Source organism: Muntiacus reevesi, chromosome 7 (assembly GCF_963930625.1).
Source record: "Muntiacus reevesi chromosome 7, mMunRee1.1, whole genome shotgun sequence".
Taxonomy (NCBI): Eukaryota; Metazoa; Chordata; class Mammalia; order Artiodactyla; family Cervidae; genus Muntiacus; species Muntiacus reevesi.
The window spans coordinates 14,024,099-14,047,661 of NC_089255.1; the positions used below are offsets into that span (position 1 = coordinate 14,024,099).

Genomic DNA, 23,563 nt, shown 5'->3' on the forward strand with positions numbered 1-23,563 from the left:
TGCTTGAGAGTTATTCTCCAAATGAATTCCATAAAATTGATACTCTATCAATTGAATGTAAAAATATAGATTGTGATCTAATTCGATACAGCAATATGCAAGATCTGTGTATAAGATGGGAAGGATCTTTAATTTTGTGAATATGGATCCAATTGAGAATGATTTTCAAAATTTGATCAAAACTAAAGTTTTGAGAATTTTTGTCATTATGAGGAATAATGTGATGAGAGATCAAAGATGGAAAAAGGGTAAGAAAGGGTTGCTTTACAGATTTTCACTGTGGGTTATATCTCACTTAATATTGGGTGGGAAAATTTTGCTAATGAAATACCAGGTGGATTTTATAGAATAAAGTAGGGAAAAGTGAATGCCTACAAGAAACCAACAAGCGTTGTGAACTCTGCCTTCTCATTAGAATATACTTTAAAAACTACTTTTCCCTTTCTATGACTTCTTAAAACCTTCTTAGTATGAAACTATTCAAATAAACCAAAAATAGTATATTAATAACTATTTTTCTTTCACCTGGATTTAATAAGTGTTAACCTTTACCAGTTTCGCTTCACCTATTTTTTATTGAAATGTTTTAAAATATAGATCTAATGACATTTCATCCCTTAATGCTTTTACATACATCTTTAAAAACAAACACATTCCTCCTTACCCACAATACCATTATCCCATCTAACAAAATTAACAGTAATTCCTGAATATAATAGATACCCAGTTTATATTCAGATTTCCCCAGTTATCCTCCAAATGACTTTTACTGTTCTTTATACAAACTTGGACCTGTTAAGGTTTATATATTGTTTTTTAAAATATTCTTTTTCCATTATGGTTTATCAAAGGATATTGAATATAGTTCCCTATGCTATACATTAGGGCTTTGTTGTTTATCCATTCTGGATATAATAGCTTTCATCTACCAGCCCCAGACTCCCAGTCTATCTCTCTCCTGCCCCCCCACCCCTTTGGCAACCACCGGTCTGTTCTCTATATCTTTGAGTCTATTTCTGTTTTGTTATTTTATTTCTCAAGTCTTTATTAATCTAAAGCAGGGAGACTTTGTTTAGTTCATTGCTGTAACCAGTTACTAGACAGCGTCCAACCTGAAATAGGCTCACAATAGATGGCAACACGATGGTTAGAAATATGGGTTTACAGATCTGAAAGAGACACGTGCACCCCAATGTTCATTGCAGCACTGTTTATAATAGCCAGGACATGGAAGCAACCTAGATGCCCATCAGCAGATGAATGGATAAGGAAGCTGTGGTACATATACACCATGGAATATTACTCAGCCGTTAAAAAGAATTCATTTGAATCAGTTCTAATGAGATGGACGAAACTGGAGCCCATTATACAGAGTGAAGTAAGCCAGAAAGATAAAGAACATTACAGCATACTAACACATATATATGGAATTTAGAAAGATGGTAACGATAACCCTATATGCAAAACAGAGAGAGAGACACAGAAGTACAGAACAGACTCTTGAACTCTGTGGGAGAAGGTGAGGGTGGGATGTTTCGAAAGAACAGCATGTATATTATCTATGGTGAAACAGATCACCAACCCAGGTGGGATGCATGAGACAAGTGCTCGGGCCTGGTGCACTGGGAAGACCCAGAGGGATCGGGTAGAGAGGGAGGTGGGAGGGGGGATCGGGATGGGGAATACGTGTAACTCTATGACTGATTCATGTCAATGTATGACAAAACCCACTGAAATGTTGTGAAGTAATTAGCCTCCAACTAATAAAAAAAAATTAAAAAAAAAAGACCACAGTACAAAGGTCTATTCATCTTGGTGCTATCCAGGATAACCCCAAGGGTCAGTCCAGCTCTAGTGCATCCTGAGGGGCTGACTAAGGGAGTCTTTGGGCCTTTTAGCCTCTCTTTTTCTCTTTTGCACTACCGTTGCTTCATTCCCCACCTTCCCACCCAGTTTTGATCCCAAAGATACTTTTTAATCAACATCCTGCACAGTAAACTGCTCCAGTCTGTCCTCTGGGGAATACAACCTACATCACATATCCTTTATATAAATAAATATATATAAATTTCTGGAAAAAAAAAAAAAAGAAATATGGGTTTACATCCCATACTAGCTCCCCACCACTTACTATCTGTACCTCAGCAAGCCACTTAACCTCTCTGAGCCTCAGTTCCTCACCTGCAAAATGGGCTCTGTGATACTCTGTTGTAAGGATAAATGAAGTAACACATGTACATGTCTATAACAGTGCCCCACACCTGGTGAATGCTATGTAAGTGTTCATTCTTCTGATTACTTGCTGACCAATATTGGTCAACCTCAGTTATGTACCTGATATGTACCAGGCACTATTTTAGGCATCAGCTGAACTTCTCTACTTTGAGGGGGCTTACATTCTAGTTGAGGTAATGTAGTCATTAGGAAAACAGAAAACCATTTGAAAAGTAAACTTTTAGTATGTTAGTTGGTGAAAGAACAGTTAGGGTAGGAACATAGGGAGTGTTGGGATGGTCTCAGTTGTAAGGTGACACCTGAGCAGAAATCTGATGGAGTGAGGGAGCAAGGCATTGTGCAACTACCTGGAGGAAGAGTATCCTGGGCAGAGAAGACAGAACCGCTAAAGACCCTGAATTAGGAGTGTGCACAGCAAGGAGGACGGAGAGGAATGTACAAGGAGGAGAGAAGTAGGAACAGGGGTAGAGGTCGGATCTTACAGACCACTGTGAGGACTGCAGAGATCATGAGTTAGATGGGAGGATTTTCACCAGGGGATGGATTGGGTATGATTTACAACTGACAAGAGTCCCTCTGACTGTCATGTGGAGACTGTGGTGCAGAAGGACAAGGGTACAGGCAGGGAGACCATGCAGGGGCCTGTGTGATCCATGATGATGAAGTCACAGCTCATCCTCGCGACATTTCTGAAGGAAGGAATGGCTGTCATCCCCATTTGGCAGATGAGCATACCAAGGATGAGGGATGATAGTAATTTAAAGCTAAGAAACAGGAGAACTAGGATTCAACTCAGCTCTGTGTAACCTCAGGGTGCTGGCTTTTCCTCACTAGTGTTAAAAATACAAAACCCTGACCTCCATCCCTGTGTTTGCCACAGGAAAAGTTACAACTTGAAACTTGGGGGAAATAAAGAAAGCAGCTGAATAAATTGATTTTTCTTTTCTTTTTTCTTTTTTTTACAAAAGGTGCTAACCATCCCCAGAATTTTCCTCAGATATGTCCCTCTACACTCTCCCAAAAACGGACTTCCCTGGTGGTTGAGTGGCTAAGACTCCACGCTCCCAATGAAGGGTGTGTGATTGCTGGTCAGAAAACTAGATCCCACATGCTGCAACTAAGACCAGTGCAGTCAAATAAATATTTAAAAATAAATAAAGAAATTTTCCCAAAGAAACTTCTCGATGCGATGCTCCTGATAAAAATGACCTTTTTACTTTCTGATTTGTTGCAGCGATACCAATATGGCAATGGTGAAGCCACATTAGAATTATTCATAATACACTATTATACTCTATCATATACAATGCTGTTTTTCTGTAATTAGTTACCATTCAGGTGGTTTACATATATAAAGAGGTTTATACTTTACAGTGTACATAAGTTGTGGCTAACGAGACAGGTAATTAAACATGGTATTTGGGGTTATTTCTGTTAAAAATGGGCAAAAGTAGGCCCTTAGGCCTATATCGTCTAATGACACTGTTTCTATGAGAAGAGTCAAGTAGATACGTATTTATGACTCATAGCATCTTTTCCAGAATCATAAGCTATTACAACTGAAAAGCATACTCAAAATTTATTATTAATATATGGTATCCCGTGGTTCCATAACATTTCAAAGATGGCATCCCAAATTTCTCCTGCCTCTCTCCCCGGCTTACCAGGGGATGCTAACTTCTGGGCGTGTAGGGGGACCTTATTCCCTGGCCACCAACTCATGGGACTTGCTCATGTCTTCAAACGTTTTGCTTTTAATGCTACTATGTGTTAGGTGCTAGGATGCAGACTTCACTGCTGAAGGTGCTCACAGCCCGTAGTCAGGCGTTCTACAGACAGAGGGCAAGTGTGATGTTAGCGTCTGGCAAAAGCACGCTGGCTAGGGGGATATGCTGAATGCCCGGCTTGCTGTACTCAGTAAGCACATCATCTCTAAAATCTGTTTCAAGCACAGCAATCTCTGACCTCCGTGTCCTGGCCTGCCAGTTCACATAATATGTTCTTCAACAATTCTTCATTACCATGAGGACATTCAACCCACTGACCCCTCATCATCTCACTATTCATCACTTTTGTCTTACTGGACTTGATTTCTTAGCTAGATTAGATTGATCACTGTGGCAGAAATTGTTAATTTCCTATCCAATATTTCATCTGACATCTGCATTACTATAAGCTGTGATTTTGTTCAGGATGGCATCACACCAAGAGGAATAAGTATTCTCACTTCTGAGCCTTCTTTGCAGTTAACTATGCCCATGTGTCTCAGTTCTGTCCAGTGGGTACTGAGTGGGAGTCTCCTGGAGTTGGTTCTAGGGGATGCTTTGCTTTCCTGATGAAAGGGTATAGTAACAACTGGCATGTCCCTTCTCCCCTTCCTCTCTCTCTCTCCCCTGAACACAGCCATGACACCTGGAGTTTCAGCAAGCATCTTGCAGCCACGAGCTGACAAGCACGGGAACAAAAGGCAACCTTCTGAAGACGGTTAGGATACAAAGGAGGAAAGGGACTGGGCCCCAGAGGTTTTCCTGAGCCACAGATTTTTCCTGGATGTATGACTGCCCAATATAAAGACCCCATTTTCCAGTGTCCCTTGTAGTTGGACATAGCCATATGATCAAGTATTGGCTAATGAAATGTTGTTATTGTTTAGTCACTAAGTCGTGTCTGACTTTTTTATGACCCCATGGATTGTAGCCTGCCAGTCTCCTCTGCCCATGGGATTTTCCAAGCAAGAATACTGAGGAGGTTGCCATTTCCTTATCCAGTGAAATATTAGGGGTGAGTATTTGGGGAAATTTTCTGGAAACCACCTTAAAAGATATCTGACTTTTGCTCTTCAGTCCTTTTCTTCTCCTTTCTCTATTCTGCTGCCTGTGTTGGCTGGGACTCTTGCAGCCATCGTAGGCCAAGAGGAGGAGCCCCATGCATTAGAGATAGCAGAATAATAAATTGAAAGGGGCCTGGTCGCTAGTAACTTCCTAGAATCCCAGACCAACCCTGAACAGCCTGTCTCTGGACTTCATATACATGTGGACAACAAATTTGGTCTTATTGAAGTAATATTCTTCCAATTTTCAGTCACATAGACAAACAGTCCTATTCCCATTACCATGATCCTTTTATAACCATATTTAATTTCTCTTTCTCTAGATTTGTGTTTTATGTCTTCTATCTTGTCAGAGTGGAAGAAATGTCCCTTCTCTGGTTAAAGCCAGCCTCTTATTTAGCTTAGCTATTCCAGCTATTCCCCTCTCATTAATCATCAATTTCTGACTTCTCCATCATCCCCAGATCTTTGTGTGACTATTCCATTCAGGCCTCGGTATACTTGTCACCTCCTCAGAGAGGCTCTCCTTGACCACCATGTTTAAGGCAGCCTCCCATTCTCCTAGGGTATTTTATTTAGAGCACTTATAGAAATGTGAAATTAAGTCTATATCTGTTTACATGATTATTAACTGATTCCTCTCATTGCTTCAAGAATGTAAGATCCATGTGGACAAAAACTTGTTTTTATTCACCGACACCTCAATGAGGCTTTCCATAAATGTTGGAATGAATGAATGAATTTTGTTGGGAGTAGAGAAGGAGAGATGGAGGTTAGGGGAGATCTCCCAGAGGAGGTTGCACCTGATCCAAGTTTCAGTGTTAGTAACAGTGTGCCCAGAGAACAGCTGAAGGTCAGGGGGAGAAGAGGACATTCCCAGAAAATGGAACAGCCTGCTCACCTGTAGAGGTGGAGAGAACATTTTGTATGTGGAGGCTGACTGGTCACTGAGCAGTCATGAGGAAGTGGCAGAATATAGGGCTGGAAAGTAGGGAGGGTCCCTCTAAGGGAAACCACTAGAGGCAAGATACATGTTTCAATTAGTAACCAGAGGTTCAGTCATACTGGAGGTCATGCAGACTCAAGGAGACCCATCTTAGAGCCCATTATAGAGGTCCATATAATAATCCATGAGGGCACAGACCAGAGCAGTGCCTGTGGGTATTCAAGAGGAAGTAAAGGATCTTACAGACAGGAAGCTGAATCAAGAGTATATCAACCAACATTTCTTTGTGATGTGGCAGCATGTTATGATGGAAAGAGGTTTTTGAAGACAGAGACATAAGCAAAATCCTGACTCTTCACTTTGGGGAATATCACTTAGCCATTTAACCTCACTGGTAAAGAGGATAATTTCATATACTCCCTCTTGCCAGTTTAAGGACTAAAGCACATCATTTGGATTATAACAACCCCCAACATATTATGGTGCCTGGCACAAAATGGGAGCTGAATAAATGTTAGCTGTCTCCCCTAACCTTCCTCTTGTTCTACAATTCAACTCCTACCAGAATCAGAAAACAGGATGGGCACATCTGAATGGAATTAAAATCTTAAGCTTTTGTGAACCTGAGGCACCTGGGCTTTTAGAAGCAGCTTGGGGTTAAGTGATGCTGTGATTGTTGGTCCCCTAGCCTATATCCCTAGCAGGGATATAAGAGGGATATCATAAAGCACAGATGTATTATCACACCTAACACTTAATATTACATTTGCCTGTAATATAGGAGACACAAAAGACCCTGGTTTAGTCCCTGGATTGGGAAGATCCCCTGGAGAAGGAAATGGCAACCCACTTCAGTATCCTTGCCTGAAAAACCCCACTGACAGAGGAGCCTGGCAGGTTACAGTCCAAAAGTTCACAAAAAGTCGGACATGACTGAATGAGCACAATACTATATAATTCTCAGTCCAAGTTCAGTCTTCCCCAATTGTCTTAAAACTATTTTTCTATTGTTTGTTTGAATCAGGATGTAAAAAATATCTGCACATTGCAATTGTGTTTTTTTTGTTGTTGTTCGTTTTGTTTATTCATTTTTAAAACCTGAAGCATAGTTGTACAGTATAAGTTACAGGTGTATAATAAAATGATTCTCAATTTTTAAGGTTCTAGTTATTATAGAATATTGACTATATTCCCTATGTTGTACAATATCATGTGTTGCATTTGTATCTCATTTTATCTGTAACAGTTCGGTTCATGAAAAAAGTCACCATTGTAAGTCAACTATACTTCAGTTTTTAAAAGATCACTTGTTTAAGAAATCAGATCATTTCTCAAATAGGTTCACTACCCGCTTGGTGGGGATTTGGCTGACTACAATCTCATGGTGTCATTTTACATGTTCCCCTGTCTCTAGTATTTCTTGTCAACTAACAGTTCTATCTGGTCTTCCCTGGTGGCTCAGGTGGTAGAGAGTCCACCTGCAATGCGGGAGACCTGGGTTCGATCCCTGGGTTGGGAAGATCCCCTGGAGGAGGGCCTAGCAACCCGCTCCAGTGTTCTTGCCTGGAGAATCCCATGGACAGAGCAGCCTGGGGGGCTACAGTCCATGGGGTCACAGGAGTCGGACACAGCTGAGCAAGCGCAGCAGCAGTTCCATCTAGAAGCTCGATTGGATGCAGGTAACATCTTTTTGGTGGCAGTGCTTCACAGGTGGAACCGTGCACTTGCTTTTACTGTTTATCAGGAGGCAGTTTCTTTCTTCTTTTAGTGATGTTAAGATTCATCTGCAAGTCTGTGTATTACCAGCTTGATCTAGTCTTATATAAAGTTCCCCACAACCTTTCACCCAATGATATTAGCAAAAGCTTATATTTACCTAATTATTTCATTAGGGATTGCAAAGTGATGATTTTATAATTCTATCATTCCTTCTGCACTTATTAGCTTCTCTGAAGAACTTTCCCCTTAGCAACTCTTTGGTGAATCTGAAAAACAGATTTTTCAGGAAAAGCAGAATAAATACATGATTCTTTCTTTTATCTATCTACTTTCAGATTAATTGATCTATTTTATCAATTAGGTTTTTGGGAAGAGGGAAATATTAAGAACTATGGATTTTTATATATTTGAGGTGTTTCAGTGCATAAAGTATTACTTGTAGGATACTGAATATTACTTTATCATTTGTGAGATACTTAATACACATTAGTCACTTAAACTTCACAAACAACCCCGTGAAGGTAAGGTATTATTACTACCACCCAGTTTTTCAAATGAAAAAATCTAGATCATATAGCTTGAAGTAGGATTTAGTGTCTGTTGTTCTTTCAATTAAATATGATATTGGTTGAAAGAATCAGACCATTAAAGGTGACTGAATCCTTTTTCTTTTGAAATTAAATAGCAGACACCTTTAACCAGTGGGACTATGGTACTAGCCATTGTACACTTTAGAAGGCATTACTTGTGGCAAACACTGTTGAGAATAATGTTATGCTGATAATACTGTAACTTAGTAAATAGCTTGTCTCAACTTTGTTTGTGAAGCATTTCAATTTTGATTACTCTGTGTGGGATCTACTGCTCAGATGTATGTCATTTTATGGTCTGCTCATGTCTGGGGAGCTGGTATTATGTGCTGCCTAGTGTTTTTAATTCAGAACTTCTTCTGAAAGAAACCTTAGCCTCTTATGTTCAAGCCCTAGTTTTAATAGCATAAGCTATTTCCTTCTTATATCGCTTTGTGGGCATAGTAATAAAATAAATACCACAAAATCACTGATGAGATGAAAATTGAGCTCCCTGCTTCTGTGCAGCCATGTAGGTAAAACAGTAATTGGCTCTGATAATAACTTTTGTTCTTACAAACCGAAGTCTAAATGAGAGTCACATTTGATATATCTGCTTGTAATTACTATCAAAAGGAGAGAATACAAAGTTTAGATTGTTTAGTGACTCAAGATAGATTAAATAAATTGCTGTCTTTTCTTGAACAATTTAAGAAAATTTTCTTAAATTATTTCTGATATTTATCATACTGTTGGCAAAAAATGATCATCTTCCAGAACATTGCTTTTATGCTTAATCGAATGATTAATTTTGTTTTTTATTTATTTATTTATTTTTTTTTTTTTTTAAATTTTTTTTTTTTTAATTTTGTTTTTTAAAATCTATAATTGTTTTCCTTGAAAAATCTTATTACCGGGTCTGATAATTTATGCTCATAAATATTTTCCTATACCTCTCTGTAGATAGTTTATAAGATAAATTTAGGTTATGAATGTATATGGCAGTGATTTTCAGTGAGACCATTTGACATTTTTATATCATTTAAATGTAGACTCTTAATATTTTTTAAAAGGGGAATTAAATCATATGTGTTACATATTATTTTGATATATCCATGCTTTGGTGTCAAAAGGGTAAATAATAGAATATTAATATTTAAAGGTTCTTTCTATTGCTTTAGAAACTAATAAAGAATTACTATTACAACCTGGCATTTCTGTTGAATTTCTGCTTACATTTCGATTTCTTTCCAGAAATATCTGTGTCCAGTGCCATAGAAATGTAAAAATGGAAGGGAACAACTAGATTTTAATGCCAGTTTTAACAATGATTCTAAATTTGATCATTTTGTTTCTATACCAGTCCCATAGCCATGCAAAGTTGATGGAGCATAATAAAACTAAGAAACTGGCTATGGTCCACTGAGCCGATGATCCCAGAATTAAAAAGTTCTAACAAAGCTTAGACATGATAGATGAAGCTATTACCATCAATTGTATCCAGAATACACATTTAAAAAACACCCTAATTACAGAAACCACATTCAGTCAATATAATACATATTAGCAATTTCCCCATCCTTGCTAGGATGGAAATTATTCTGAAAGTTTAATTAAGAAGGAAAAAATTATGTTCAGGTATTAATTTCAATAAAAGAGGCACTTAGCTTTCATGCAAAAACCCCGGAGTAGTGCTCTACGTGTGGGTTACCCACGGAAGGAAAGCCATTTGTAATCAGGCACTGCATTATTTTTGTCGCCACATGGACTTTAAAGAGAGAGAAAAGCTGTGCCTTCCTTGTAACCTGTGTTCCTGCATGAGTTAAAGTGCACAATTGAGTGCAGTTACTTGGAGATTTTGTCTAAAAACTCTTTGAAAAAATAAAAGGAAGGTTTGGAGGCTGTATTAAGAAATAACTTATCTAGGCAGCATGCATTCCAAAGGTGTTTTTGTAGTCTTCCCCTTCACTTTGACCTCAGGCACAGGCCATGTATGAATGCTTAGGATCAAAGAAATTACTGCAGCATGAGCTAATCTGTCTGGTTCCTATAACCGTTTTAACAATTGCATCAGATCACCCTCCGAACTAGCACTATATTGAAAGGAAATCAGTGTTTTTAATTGCTCACACCACCTCCTTTTTAAAAAAAGTCACAAAGGCCACACATTGTATGATTTCATTTATAGGAAATATCCAGAATGGGCACATCAAAGAGAAAGGAAGCATTAGCAGTTGCCAGTCTCTGAGAGGAGGAGGAGATGAGCAGTGATTGTTGATGAGTATGAGGTTTCTTATTGGGGTAATGAAAATGTTCTGGAATTGAGGTGGGCTGATGGTAGTACAACATTGTGAATATACTAAAGTTCAACTTCCAAAGACTTCAGAAACTCTTGGTACTACCATATTCCATAAGTGTCAGTTTACCTTTTAGTATCAGTGCATAGAATGCTACCTTTTAAAAAAGGTAGAATGCCACCTTTTAGCATAGAATGCAAAACATGGGAGGGAGGTGTTGGGGGTTGGTAGTTCTATGGGAGACTGTCACGTCTAAGGCCACATTTTGCAAATAAAGAAACTGACTTCCAAAGAAGGAAAGTGACTTACCCAAGGTCACACACAGACCGTCCAGGGTAGAGCAAGACTAGACCGCAGGTCTCCAGTCACCTGTCCAGTGCCCCTCTCCAACACCACTGTGCTGCCGACTCTGGTAGTTTTGATCTCAGCAGTAAGTCACTTGAATTATTTTGAATGAGGAACACATGGTTCAAATGAGATGTGTGGGTTTGTTTTTTTTTTTCTAATGAAAGCATACATTTTCCCTATAAAATAGCAAAATCTCTATGAAGGAGGAGATACATTTGTTGTGGTAGATTTACCAAGTCCTAACTGAGATTTACCTGTAAATGTCCCTTGAGAAAAGTGGCCACATTAGCAGACCAAGGGAGCCCTCTACCTGCATAGTTGTAGTATAGATTTCATTGGCAAAATTCTTGACCTGGAAAGCTAAAACTAAATCAAGACCAGGTATTCTACCCTTTGTCCACCTTGGTTGGCTTCCAGCAGTATTTTGGAGAAAATAAATGGTGTCCGAAGAAGGATTTTTATGAGTAACAGGGATATGGAGAGGAAAATCTGCAGAAAATTCCTTTTCTGTGAATAAAAGACAAATTAGTCACCTAAATAAAAGGCCTAAAGATATATATATATTTTTTTTTTCCAGTGAGAATTACATTAAAACAATTATTCTCAAAGAACTTTATACTCCTTTGAGGATATAAAATATTAGCAAGCAGTTTTGTTCATCCGGCATGAAACTTTCATTGTTTCTTTGTTTCAGCGAAAGACAGGGTTGAATATAAAAATCATGCAGGATCCTGAAAGCACCCACCACAGAGCTGCTGTCAATGCGACCTATGGAATCAGTTTGCCATACATTAACCAGAGAAAAGCGAGTGTAAGTAATGAGTGCTTTTAATGAGCTCTTATTTTTTAGAATTAAAATTTATTCATTAGTGCTATAAGACATAAGGTAGATTTTAAGAATTGGGTCCTTTTGTCCTTAGAATTTTTTGGAGATGAAATGGAGTGGCATTCATTCTGTTTGTAATTAGAAATGATGAAGAAGGTGTAAACTTCTTTTTAAAAGATCTATGTATAGATCATTCAAATTTTTCTATTTTATCTGATAACCCTAAATAAACTAGTATCATAATTTTAACTAGGACCAAAATTTAACAAGAGAAGTAATTTAACAACAGAATACAGAGCTGTTAAATATTTTCTTTTGTGTACAGGCTTCTCCTAGAAAAAGAAAAAAAAAAAAACACAGCAAGGCATGAGCTTCGATGGTGTATGCTCATATAATAGGCAAAATTTTTAGAATATTATTCTAAATCTGGAGAAAGTAGGGGTTGCTCCTTTATGTCAGCAAAATGATGAGAAGGAAAAATAGTAACAAGGAGACTGTCATTAAGGAATCTCAGAGTCTGTGCCTATTTTTGCCATTGACTTGCTGCTGAGTGTCCCAAAGCAAGGATTGTACTCTTTCTGTGTTTCAGGGTTTTCTTAGAAGAATCAAGAGCAGTGCTCAATTTTAATTGGAAAAATTATTTTATTTGAGATCATTTCTAATATTGAAAATAATAACTAAAGTGATATCTATAATTTTTAAATATATTTTTTTAACCTTTGGCTTCCATCCAAAGCTCTTAAATGTATCCTTCAATGAAATCAAAACTAAAAAGCAAGATTAATTTTAGAAATAAATTGCAAAGCCATTTCTAACCAGCATAATAGTCTTTTAATCTTTCAAATTCCCTACGTAGACATTTTCAACTGCCTACTTCATTCATGTAACCCTGAAATATATTTTTAGTTTCTTTATATGTGCTTTATGTTATTCTAACAGGGTTGGTTTAAGAGCATTTTATCATAGAAATCCTTTTATAGCCTAAGAAATAACTAGAAAGTTAGATATTTTTATTCCTGCTGAAACTTTATTTAAAATGTCACTGTGAATAATGTGAAAGAGTTTTTATCTGCTTCCCGTGAGCCCAAAGCCCTTGAAATAAAAATATTATTTCTCTGGCTGTACAGGCAGAAGCAGATTTCTCTTTTGTTGTTGTTGGTTTTCCCCATCAGTCTAGAATTAATATTGGCTTAGCTGGTGGAGCGCTGACGCTTTGTAGCCCAAGGCAATTGCAGCATTTCATGCAAACTTTTTCTGATGAGTATTGAAGTTTAAAAAGGCATACCTCTAGATTTAGAGGGGATTAAGCTTTGCTTTAATGAATGTGAACAAAAATTCTGACATAAATAAGGAATTCAAAACTATATCCAAAATTTCCCAAGTAGGATATGTGCCTTGGGTATTGTACCCTTGTCCTTAGAACACAGAGGACTTGGGAAAGCACTTGGCCTTGTAAGACATATAGGTAATGTATACTCATCGATTGTATTTAAGATCCTATTTCCCCCTGTAAAACTTGACTCCATAAAAATCTACACCAGATCACTTTAAAATATAGGTACATTATGTCCATCTTGCTCAAACTATTGGCATTTCAATCAAAATAGTTGACCCTATTATTTTATGTTGATATATGTACAGACTATGGTACTAACTGAAAAACATATTTTCATTTTAGATTTGTAAAACAAGCATTGTGCCTAAAGTCCTATGAAAGAAATAGTCCAGTGTTTGGCTTTAAGCAATCATGTGGAATACTTGGGAATAAATACAGTTGTGATTCACCACTTATGAAAATGTTTTTGAAAGCACTTACGCAAACTGAAGCAATGTGTCTAGCATTATGATGTATAGTTAATTAGAAAAACAGCATCAGAGCTAATTGCTTTTTATAACCACTCTAAACACTCAAAGGGGATTATTTGGCTGCTGAGGGCCATGTGTTTCCTTACTTCTTATGAAACTTGAACAGCCTGTCAAGAGCCTGTAAGTAATCTTAGATACTTTTGACAGAGCAAATTTGAATTTGTCGCTAATTTACATTACCAGTTCCCAGAAACCGGTGTTTTCTCCATTTTATGAAGAGGTATATACCTTCTGATAATCATAGGCTGATGAAAAGCTTTTAGTGCATTGAAAACACATATACTCTACACACATATATACCCGCCCCCACAAAACTGCCTTCAGATTTATATATCCTGTAACTCTCTTGTGTAAAAGCACAAAAAAAGCAGTAAAAGTGAAAGTCACTGATTTTTTTCAATATATTAGATTTACCAAATTAAAAACAAAAACCCTCTAACACATTAGTGAGTAAGAGCCTTACAGGTTTGAATAGACAAGAAGAAATCTCTGATCCTGTTCATACTTACTCATTGACATTTAGTTCCAGTTAGACTTTATAATGCAACACATTAAAAGATCTACAGAAAATTTGACTTTGATTTATATTTTTTTAAATAAGGGTTTCTTAAAAGGCTTGAAACATGTATCTGTTACCATGAATTTTAAAAGAACGATTATGAATGCATAACAAAATAGCCAAACAAAACATTGCTTTGAATTGCTGCACAAATAATTCTGATTATAACTGTTATGACCTAGAAAAGAATCATAAAAACATTTTTCTTTTTGGCAACGTATGAGTTGCTGTAGAATTATACCAGTTCTTTGGTCCCACTTTCCAAATAAATAAATATATAATGCAATGTAAACTTAGAATCTTTTATTTATTCATGAGGTTGAATTTAATACTATTATGATTTCTAGATTTTATGAGTCATATGTTATGCAGTGTTTTTCACTAACTTAGTTGGGTAGCAACCACACTTCACAAATCATAGTTTCATTCTTTACTGTTTCACTTGGGGTGTGCATAGTAATCTCTCACTGAAAGTGCATTCATTTCTGAAGTGATAAAGTAATGGAAAGTGAGGCAATTGTGTTAATGTCAAATGATTAGAAGAAGCACCAGAAGTAAGGTGGGGGTCAGTAGGAGGGGTGGGGGCAGAAAGAAGGACTATTTCACAACATGATTGTGTTTTAAGCCCATGCATATGGCCACAATTACAGTCTCAACATAATTTGGCAACGGTAGCAGAATTAGATTTAAACAAATTGATGTTACACTGCAGTAATTCAGAATGAGCTTGTTGCATTTATAAACCATAACAAGAAGCAGAGTGAATTAATAAACCCTTCTTGTCACTAAAAATAAAAAAGGGAATAATTGCTGAGATGGAGTTAACTTAACAGATGACTATAGTCAGCATCCTTTCAGCCTAGATATGGGAAAGTGAAGGTCACCCCCATCTCAGATGACAAAGAGGGAACATTTTGTTGGTAAACAAATTAATCTTTTGAAAGGTCGCCATTTGTTTTAAGTTTTTATCCAGTTCTTGTCATCTGGAATCAGAGATTGACTGTCATTTCACTAGCAGGGGTGCAGTGGAAGCAGACAACGCTGCTTCTGTACATATCAGCATTCCTTGACAAAACCCGGTGCCTGATTGTGATGCTATGGGCTGCTGGTTTACAGCTGTCTCCGGACAAGAATGGAGGCCCACCCCTGAATTCCAATAAGATGGGCCTGCATATTCCGCCTGCTGTAAGCTGGCCCTCTGCCCACAAGTAAAATGTATTGTAGTTCAAGCCAGCAATTATCTCTTTTACTTCCTTCTGTGCTGCTTCTGTTCCTTTTTTCCAAAAACAGATGTGGGTATTCACTCAAGTTCTGCATCTCTATTCTTTCCCACACCTGCCAGGGCAGAATTTTGACAGAGGTAGGGTTTGAGGGAGCCAGCAGACAACAAGCAGACGGGATTTCTGTGAGAACAGTTTCAGAAGAAAATGTTGAATTTTCAGGAAATGTAGAGTCAGCATCTTGTCCCCCTCCCTTTTCCCAGGAGCATTTGGTAAATTAAATTAGTTGAACAAAAGGAAATAGCTTTAAAGACATTTAGAAATGCCACATCCTATTTATGACACACAGTCATTACCCAAGAACTGCGATGGCATGTTCAACGCCCCCCATTTCTGTCACTAAAGAGAGGTTCCTCTTCAACTTGTCTTGAAAGAGTTTCCAAGAAAACAGTGACTTTTCATGTTCTTCTTGACTCGTAGCCTACTCCACCAACATGGTGGTGATAGAGTGGTGTATTGCCTTTGGAGGTTGAGGTGATTGAGAACGTTAGTTCTGATTTGCTTTGGAGTGCTGACAAACCTGAAGAAAGTGATGTGGCAAATGCCACTGGCTCATGTCTGGTTCTCTCACAAAAGCCCATCTGGAAGTGGGGAGAGGTCATTGGAGGCCATACCCTCATCAGGTAATGAACATTCTCTAAGTTCTTGTCTACACTGTTATTTCTTGGATTTCTGGGCTGAGATCCTGCATGCATTCCCAGCCCAACCCCACACCAAACTCCAACCACTTTTTAGCTGGGAGCATCACGTTTCTGGGTTAGACTGCCTACTGTGGACTCTTACTATTAATAGAAGGAGATTGTCACAGAAATGGCCTCCATTTCCTTATGGGTAAAATGTCCATGATAAGAGAATCTCATAGGATTATACTGAGGTGTTTTTTTTTTTTTTTGGCTGTGTTGGGCCTTACTTATGACGTACAAGGTTTTTCCTTGTGGCATTTGGACTCCAGAGAGCACAGGCTCAGTAGTTTCAGCACGGGCTCTCTAGTTGCCACACACAGGCTTAGTTGCCCCACAGCAAGTGGGATCTTGGTTCCCTAACCAGGCATCGAACCTGTGTCCCCTGCATTAGAAGGCAGATTCTTAACTACTGGACTACTGAGGAAGTCCCAGGATTGTATTAAGATTTAAATGAAATAATTCAAAGCACTTAGTAAAGGTCCTGGTACAAATAAGTGCTCTGAAAGTTTTAGTTATGACTGTTGGCAATCAATACATATTGTCTTATGCCATATTTTATACAGTCATTTAAAGCTGACATTACTGTAGGGGAACAAGGGGGTGAACCAAAGTATTACTGAGGTTCCTTCCAGAGATTCTATTTAACATTTCACATGATGATGCCTTCTTTCCCATACTGCTATGGGGACAGTTGTCTGGTCCCTTTGTCTGTTTTTCACATCCTCCACTGCGCCAAGCAGTGTTTCGCACATAATAGGAGAGGATTAATTGGTCTCATCCATCCAGTCCCCACACTGAAGCTCTGTTCCTTCTTGCCAAATCTGGAAGTGAAGTAATGGTTTTGCTGACTCCTAGTAGGCACAGGGCATCCTCCCACTTAGCCATCTGATGAAGTTTATCTGGTGAAACCCTCTTATTCCTGGATTCTTGTAACAGCCTGGCCACTGACTAACTGTTTCTAGGAGCCAGTCACTCCAGTTCAGTTATTCTTATTTTCCTAGTTTATAAATTGGGGACGCTAGATGGGAGGCAGTCTGGGATGGGAAGAAGGACTTGGAGCTGAATGGATCAGAGTTGGGTCCTATTTGCCATTTTCCAGTTGTGTAACCCTAGGTAAGCAAATTAACATCTCTGATCCTCTGTTTCCTTCTTAGTAAAATCAGAATAATGGTGCCTACTAGGCATGGGTGTTATGGGGATAATATAGATAATTATAATTATAGATAATATATTAACATTGCTGGAACATAATAGGTGCTTAATAAGGTTCCTGTCTTTCTGGAAAATTAATGAATATTAAAAATCTCATACTTCTCCCTTTTTCACACCCTTGTGTCCAAAAAAGGATCTGATTTGGTTCTTTTCATGTTCCATTATAAATGAGTAATAGGGTTTAATGCCCTGGTTTTCAAACTGTTACAGAGAACTCCAGTGAGCTTCAGGGAGCCTGCAAGCATTTAATTCATATTTCATTTTCCTGATAAATATTTAAGCTATTTTGAAGCGTGATAAAGAACAAAACATACACATGTACATTAAACACCAAATTTTAATGCATTAGATACCATCAATGGGTTAGTTTGTGCTATTTGGTTAATTCCATGAGCACATGGGCATAGATGCATGCATGTTGGTGTATGTGCGTGCACACATTTGAATTTCTTTTAAGGGTGTTTTTTAAATTAGATATGGTTTTTCTGTGTACCAGTAATATTTTGAAATGTAGATCCACTCATGTACACTCCTGTAATAATCATACGAGGTACATAAGTGAAGATTAAATGAGCTAATACTTGTCAAGTTCTTAAAGCAGCTCCTAGCCCCAGGTAAGCACTCCATCAACATTAACTAGCATTAGTATTACATACAACACTTGTGTGCTCCCATCCACTAAAAGCCAGGCAAGCTCTCTGGTGCACATGTTTGGGACAGAATAATAGTGAACTGTATAATTACAGTAATGCATATTGCATCATGATAATATAGTATCATAAATTGTTTCATTACTCATTTTAAGTTTGAGTTGGGCCTTGCGTGATTCAAAGTGTGCTATACAATCTGAATTGGACATTGCAGGATTGCAGTGTTACTTTGTTTACATCTGCAGATAAAAAGTCAGCAATAAAACATCATCTTGAAATTTTGGACTCAGGTGCAAAACAAGATTAGATTGTTTTGAAACTGAATGAATATCTGAAAAAGAAGGGAGATATCTGAAAATAAATTTAAATTGGACATGATGAACATCTTAAAATGGTCCATGGCACATTTGAAAAGTACTTTTGGTCATTCAGTTCTTCAGTAATAACAGCCCTCATGAAGTATGCCAGACACTGTGTTAAGTGCTTTATGTACACTGTCTTACTTAACTTTTACACCTATAAAATAGATGCTCTTTTTGTAATCATTTACACATGAGGAAGCTGAGATTAAGATTAAGCTACTTGCCTAAGGTTATGAAGTTAAGGAATTGAGGAGTCAAATTATTTATTAATCTACTTGTCAAATATCCCCAAATTAAGTACTTATCAACTAATTTTTAATTACTAAGGAATATGAACCATTGTTAAATATCATTAGTGGTTCTACTTTGAAACAAAAAATTCCTACTAGTCTTTAAACTTCTGGATCATTTTAATTGAAGAAAATCCTGAGATAATAAATGCCGTAACAAATCATTAGCTAGAAATTACTTATCTATTTATGTCAGGATTTTCTCCATCTTGTGCAGGCAAAATAAAATACAGAAATAAGGTGTATGCTCTGATAAATGTAAGGCTGCACTATTATCCATAAACCTTGATGTCATAATTTGTCTTTATCAAAATAGCCTGTTTCCAATGTTGTAAATACATACACATTCTTATTTACATACAATACAGCATATAACATTATACTAAATTTGTATAAAACTTGCATCTATTTACCTATCAGCATTCTATTTAAAGTTACATCTGAAAAATAGATTCTACTACTGAATATAAATTTGAAAATCTTTGGCATAGAGAATTACCTCTCCCAGGGGTTTTTCCTTTTCAACAAGAGTAAATCCTCTATTTAATTAAACCCAAGGAGTTAGACTCTACTAAGGGATTTCAAGCATGAGTGGACAAGAAGAGGGATTTGGGGGGTGCAGGAAGAGAGCCTTTGCATTGCCCTGGCTTCATCCCAGGTCAGCAGCCACCTGCTAACTAGCTAGTCCTGTTCCCTGATGTGATCCAGTGTCTTGGCACTTTGTGACTTGGGCTTTGGACTTGAGTTTCCATAATTGTTTGACTCTGTACTAAGAGGTTGTATTTCTAACCTCATAGTTTAAAAACCTAAAAATTTGAAAAGCTTTGTAAAGCTAAAAATTAGGCAGATGGAGGGGCCTGAGTCAGCACTGTGATAAGTTTGACACAAGGGGTTCATGGATAAAACTGTACTTCAGTATAATTGGTTTCCAGTGTAAGTTATTATGCAATTATAAAACCATTATTCTAAGAAAGTATACATAGTCTTCACCAGTTCGCCAAAGGGGTTTGTGATACCCATCCACAAAAGTTAGAACTCTCTGCGATAGATCAAACTTTCCTTTCATACAAGCTTCAAGTATGGGGCAAAGTATGCATCAGGACAGAGGAGTATCCTGGAAACTCTGTATTCTATATGGATGAAAGAGCTACTTCTCTTAGTTGATTGCACAGGAAACCCACCAAAAGGCTATATCTAGATTGCCACTCGAATTTTCATAAGAGTTGTGTCTTCATGAGTGAACATATAAAACTTCATGTTTTTGTCTACTGTGGCTTTTTTATTGCAAGGAGGAAAGTGGAACAGTTACAAAAATGGTAATGCTTGCAATATTACAGTGAGTGGTCTGCTTAAAATGAAGCAAAGAAAAAATACCACAGCAAGTAGCACAACAGCATTAGCCACAAGAGAAATGGGCCTAATAGAATTTTTTTTTTTTTTTTATCATTGCCCAGGTTAATTATCTACTGAGGGGTACTTGAGATGAAAAAATACTATTGCTGTGTTCTCCAATATTCTAACCCATTGTACCTTAAACTGTACTTGAATTCAAGTATACATTCTTGCTTTTTAAAACCTCATTGGTAGAAAAGAAGCAAGTATCCACAGTCCACAGTGATTCACCCTATACCTTCTTTAAAAGCGCAGTTTCTGAATCAGAAAGTGTAGTGTAAGCCCAGGAGGTATTTACTTGGAGACGATACCTCTCATTAGGCTGTGGAGTTGGGATAATGTGTCAGTGCAACACCTGATTTAATTCCCATCTCTATCTTCGATGGTAATCTGAACAAATCTGTTTACGGTTGGTAACTAAGAGATCTGAAAGTGTGCAACCGTGCGCACTCTTAGTGTAAAGAACCGCAGATTGAGACAAGTCAGAGCGCGAGGGTGCTCATCCTGCCTCTGCTGCTGCTATCAGCCTTCAGAGACTTCATCACTTAGCCTCTAAAGATTGTATGCTGAGATGTCACATTGACTTGTTCAGAGTCATCATTACAGCCACAGCCCCAATGATGCAACTCCCAGATTAATGTACCTCCTTTGGTGCCTTGTGGGACCACCACTCTCTCAGGGGAGGCCAAGTCGTGATCAGTATAACTGACAGATGGAGGCAAGCTTCAGGATAGGCCTTTGTGAAACTGGTGGACATGGCTGAAAGCAGACCTGGCGTGTATTTTAAGCACTGGAAGCAACAGAAGCAAAGGCAGAGGTGGAGAATAATGAAAGTAATGGAGGATGACTTAGAGATTTGCCCAGTCATGTTGACTTTTTATAAAGCAAGAAGCCAAAAGACGTGGTTTGATGTGTAGAGCCAATTGATGGATGCCCTGGAATGGGCCACGGAAATCTAATTGTGTGACCTTCATCTAGATCATAAAGAGAAGGGCTTAAGGCAGACAGTTTCAGAAATTAGATCACTTCTCCAGATGCTCTAACTGAAGGGCAGCTTGAGAATTCTCCTAAACATTCTCTCTCCCTTGATGTCCTCATTGGTTATTAAACTTTATTTCCTATCCTGTTGGGTATAAAGATTTCTTGAATAGCACTATCTGCTGAACTTGTGAGAAGTTCATGAAAATGCCTGATTAGAGTTCTACAGGCAGCACTTAACCTTTTACTTACCCTCTGTCTCTTTCCTATGAATGGCCACTAAGAGCTGTCTGTTCTAGCAGGATGGCTGAGACTTCCTCTTAACCTCTCTTTCGGTGATGATGCTGAATACCCCACTGCCACCTAGGACTCTGCCATAACCCTAACCCCTACCCTGTCTTACCTCTTCCTCCAACGCTGGTCAAAAGCAGGTCATTTTTGGGACAGGAGTTGTGGAGAGAGCAGGTTAAAGAATAGGAGTGGTGGGTGCCTCACCAATACTTACTGCCCTTCTCTCTCTCTTCTGCCCCCAGGTCACGCATTTCCTCCCTGTCAGTTAATCAGCCTCAATACTCCCTCCCTAGATACAGCCCCTTACCAGCTTCCTGTGGTCCCATCTGCTCATGCAAAGAAGTGCCCAGGAGACTGTCGCAGTCCAAGTGTTTCCTAAAACATGGGTGTGTTTCCAAACTTATCATCTGTTTATACTAAATGGTGTTCATTTGACTGGCTTTTTCCTTCCTGAGTTTCTCCTCCTTCTTTTGCAAGGAGTAAAAACCCCAAGGAAATCTTCAAAGTGTTCTTGTCTAGAACAGGAATCACAAAAGTAAATCCTCTTAGGCCCGCCAGGTGATAGCTGACTGAAATGACCAGGTCTAAGAGCTGGGATGCTGAACTGAGGAGACTGGCCCTTCTGACAGGAAACAGCTGCCTCAGCTCTAACCCTTTGGCTGGGTTTTCAAAAGAAGCTGGAAACTTGTATTCACATTTTTGGTGAAATCTCCTGATTTTCAAATATTTGCTCAGATAATTTTAAAAACTCTATGTAGTCAGAGAGAGTGGTCTCCAGGCTATATCTGTCTTGCAGGTCAGCAGTTGGCAGTTCAGAGCCCCCTGGAGGGCTAGTACTTTGGTGCAGCACAGGGTACAACACTCTATAGGATTAGAGGTTCATTTTGTCAAAGTTAATCAATCTCGGGTGCAGCTGGACTCACAAGAGGCTGATGTATAAACTGGAATGCTGCTTTATTTATTCTAAGGAGAGCTATAATGGCCAAACAGACCTGAATGTTCAAGTCAGCTGATCTGATGAGCATATTGTGTCCTTATTACAAAGCTACACAGAAAGCCCTGTTAGAAGCCTGCTTAGTGAACAGAGAAACTGACTAAGGGTAATTAGTTGGATGATCTTCATGGTGAACAGCATCACACATTTATAGTCTGATGCATCCATCTGTGAAGCTACTTCTGCCAAAGGGATATGAATACATCCCTGTGAAGTAAGTGCTTTATGGCACTGAGCAAATTTTATTCTCTGATTCAACTTTTTACAATAAATAGCTACTGTCTGCTTGGACTTGATTATATGAATTACGTTGCATTGTGATGAGCTTCTTAAACTGACAACCATATTCATCCCCTTGGAATAAATGGTATTACCCCCATTTTACTGACTAAACAAACAAACGGTGGCTAAGAGACATTAAGTTACTTGCTCCAGTCTTACAATCAATAAGTGGTAGAATTCAGATTCAAATCTGGGGCTATCTGATGTTAGAACTTGTGTTCTTTCTTTTCTTTCTTTCTTCTTCTCCTTCTTCTTCTTTTTTTTTTTTTTTTAATATTTCTCTCTTTGTTTATTTGGCTATGCCAGGTCTTAGTTACAGCATGTGGGATCTCTAGTTGTGGCATATGGGATCTAGTTCCCTGAGCAGGAATGGAACCCGGGCCCCTTGCATTAGGCAGCACAGGGTCATAGCCACTGGACCACTGTGAAAGTCCCTAGAACCTATGTTCTTAACCAGTGCCTTCCTCTTTACTAAGAAAGGGAAAGTTGCTCAGTCGTGTCTGACTCTTTGTGACCCTTTGGACTATGCAGTCCATGGAATTCTCCAGGCCAGAACACTGGAGTGGGTAGCCGTCCCCTTCTCCAGGGGATCTTCCCAACCCAGGGATCGAACCCTAGTATCCCGCATTGCAGGCAGATTCTTTACCAGCTGAGCCACAAGGGAAGCCCAAGAACACTGGAGTGGGTAGCCTAGCCCTTCTCCAGCAGATCTTCCCAACCCAGGAATCAAACTGGGGTCTCCAGCATTGCAGGTGGATTCTTTACCAACTGGGCTATCAGGGAAGCCCTCTTTACTGAGTTCCTGGTAAAAAGACCACTCACCTTCAGCTGATTCTGGTTTATTTGATGAGACTAACTAGACTGCATTCCAACTTGGGGCCTGAGTCTTTCACATTAAACCTCTACATGGAGCTGGCCACACTGATAATTTAGTTATTTTTCTGGTCTCACACT

The 23,563-nt window shown here is 38.4% G+C and overlaps 1 protein-coding gene across 1 annotated transcript in view; it reads left to right on the forward strand.

Moving 5' to 3' along the window:
- LOC136172034 (IQ domain-containing protein H-like) overlaps nucleotides 1–23,563 on the forward strand; it is an 81,368-nt gene that overhangs the window by 21,746 nt on the left and 36,059 nt on the right. The window contains exon 5 of the mRNA XM_065941157.1: nucleotides 11,639–11,755. Coding sequence (XP_065797229.1) covers nucleotides 11,639–11,755 — 117 coding nt within the window. The remainder of the gene's footprint in view (nucleotides 1–11,638; nucleotides 11,756–23,563) is intronic.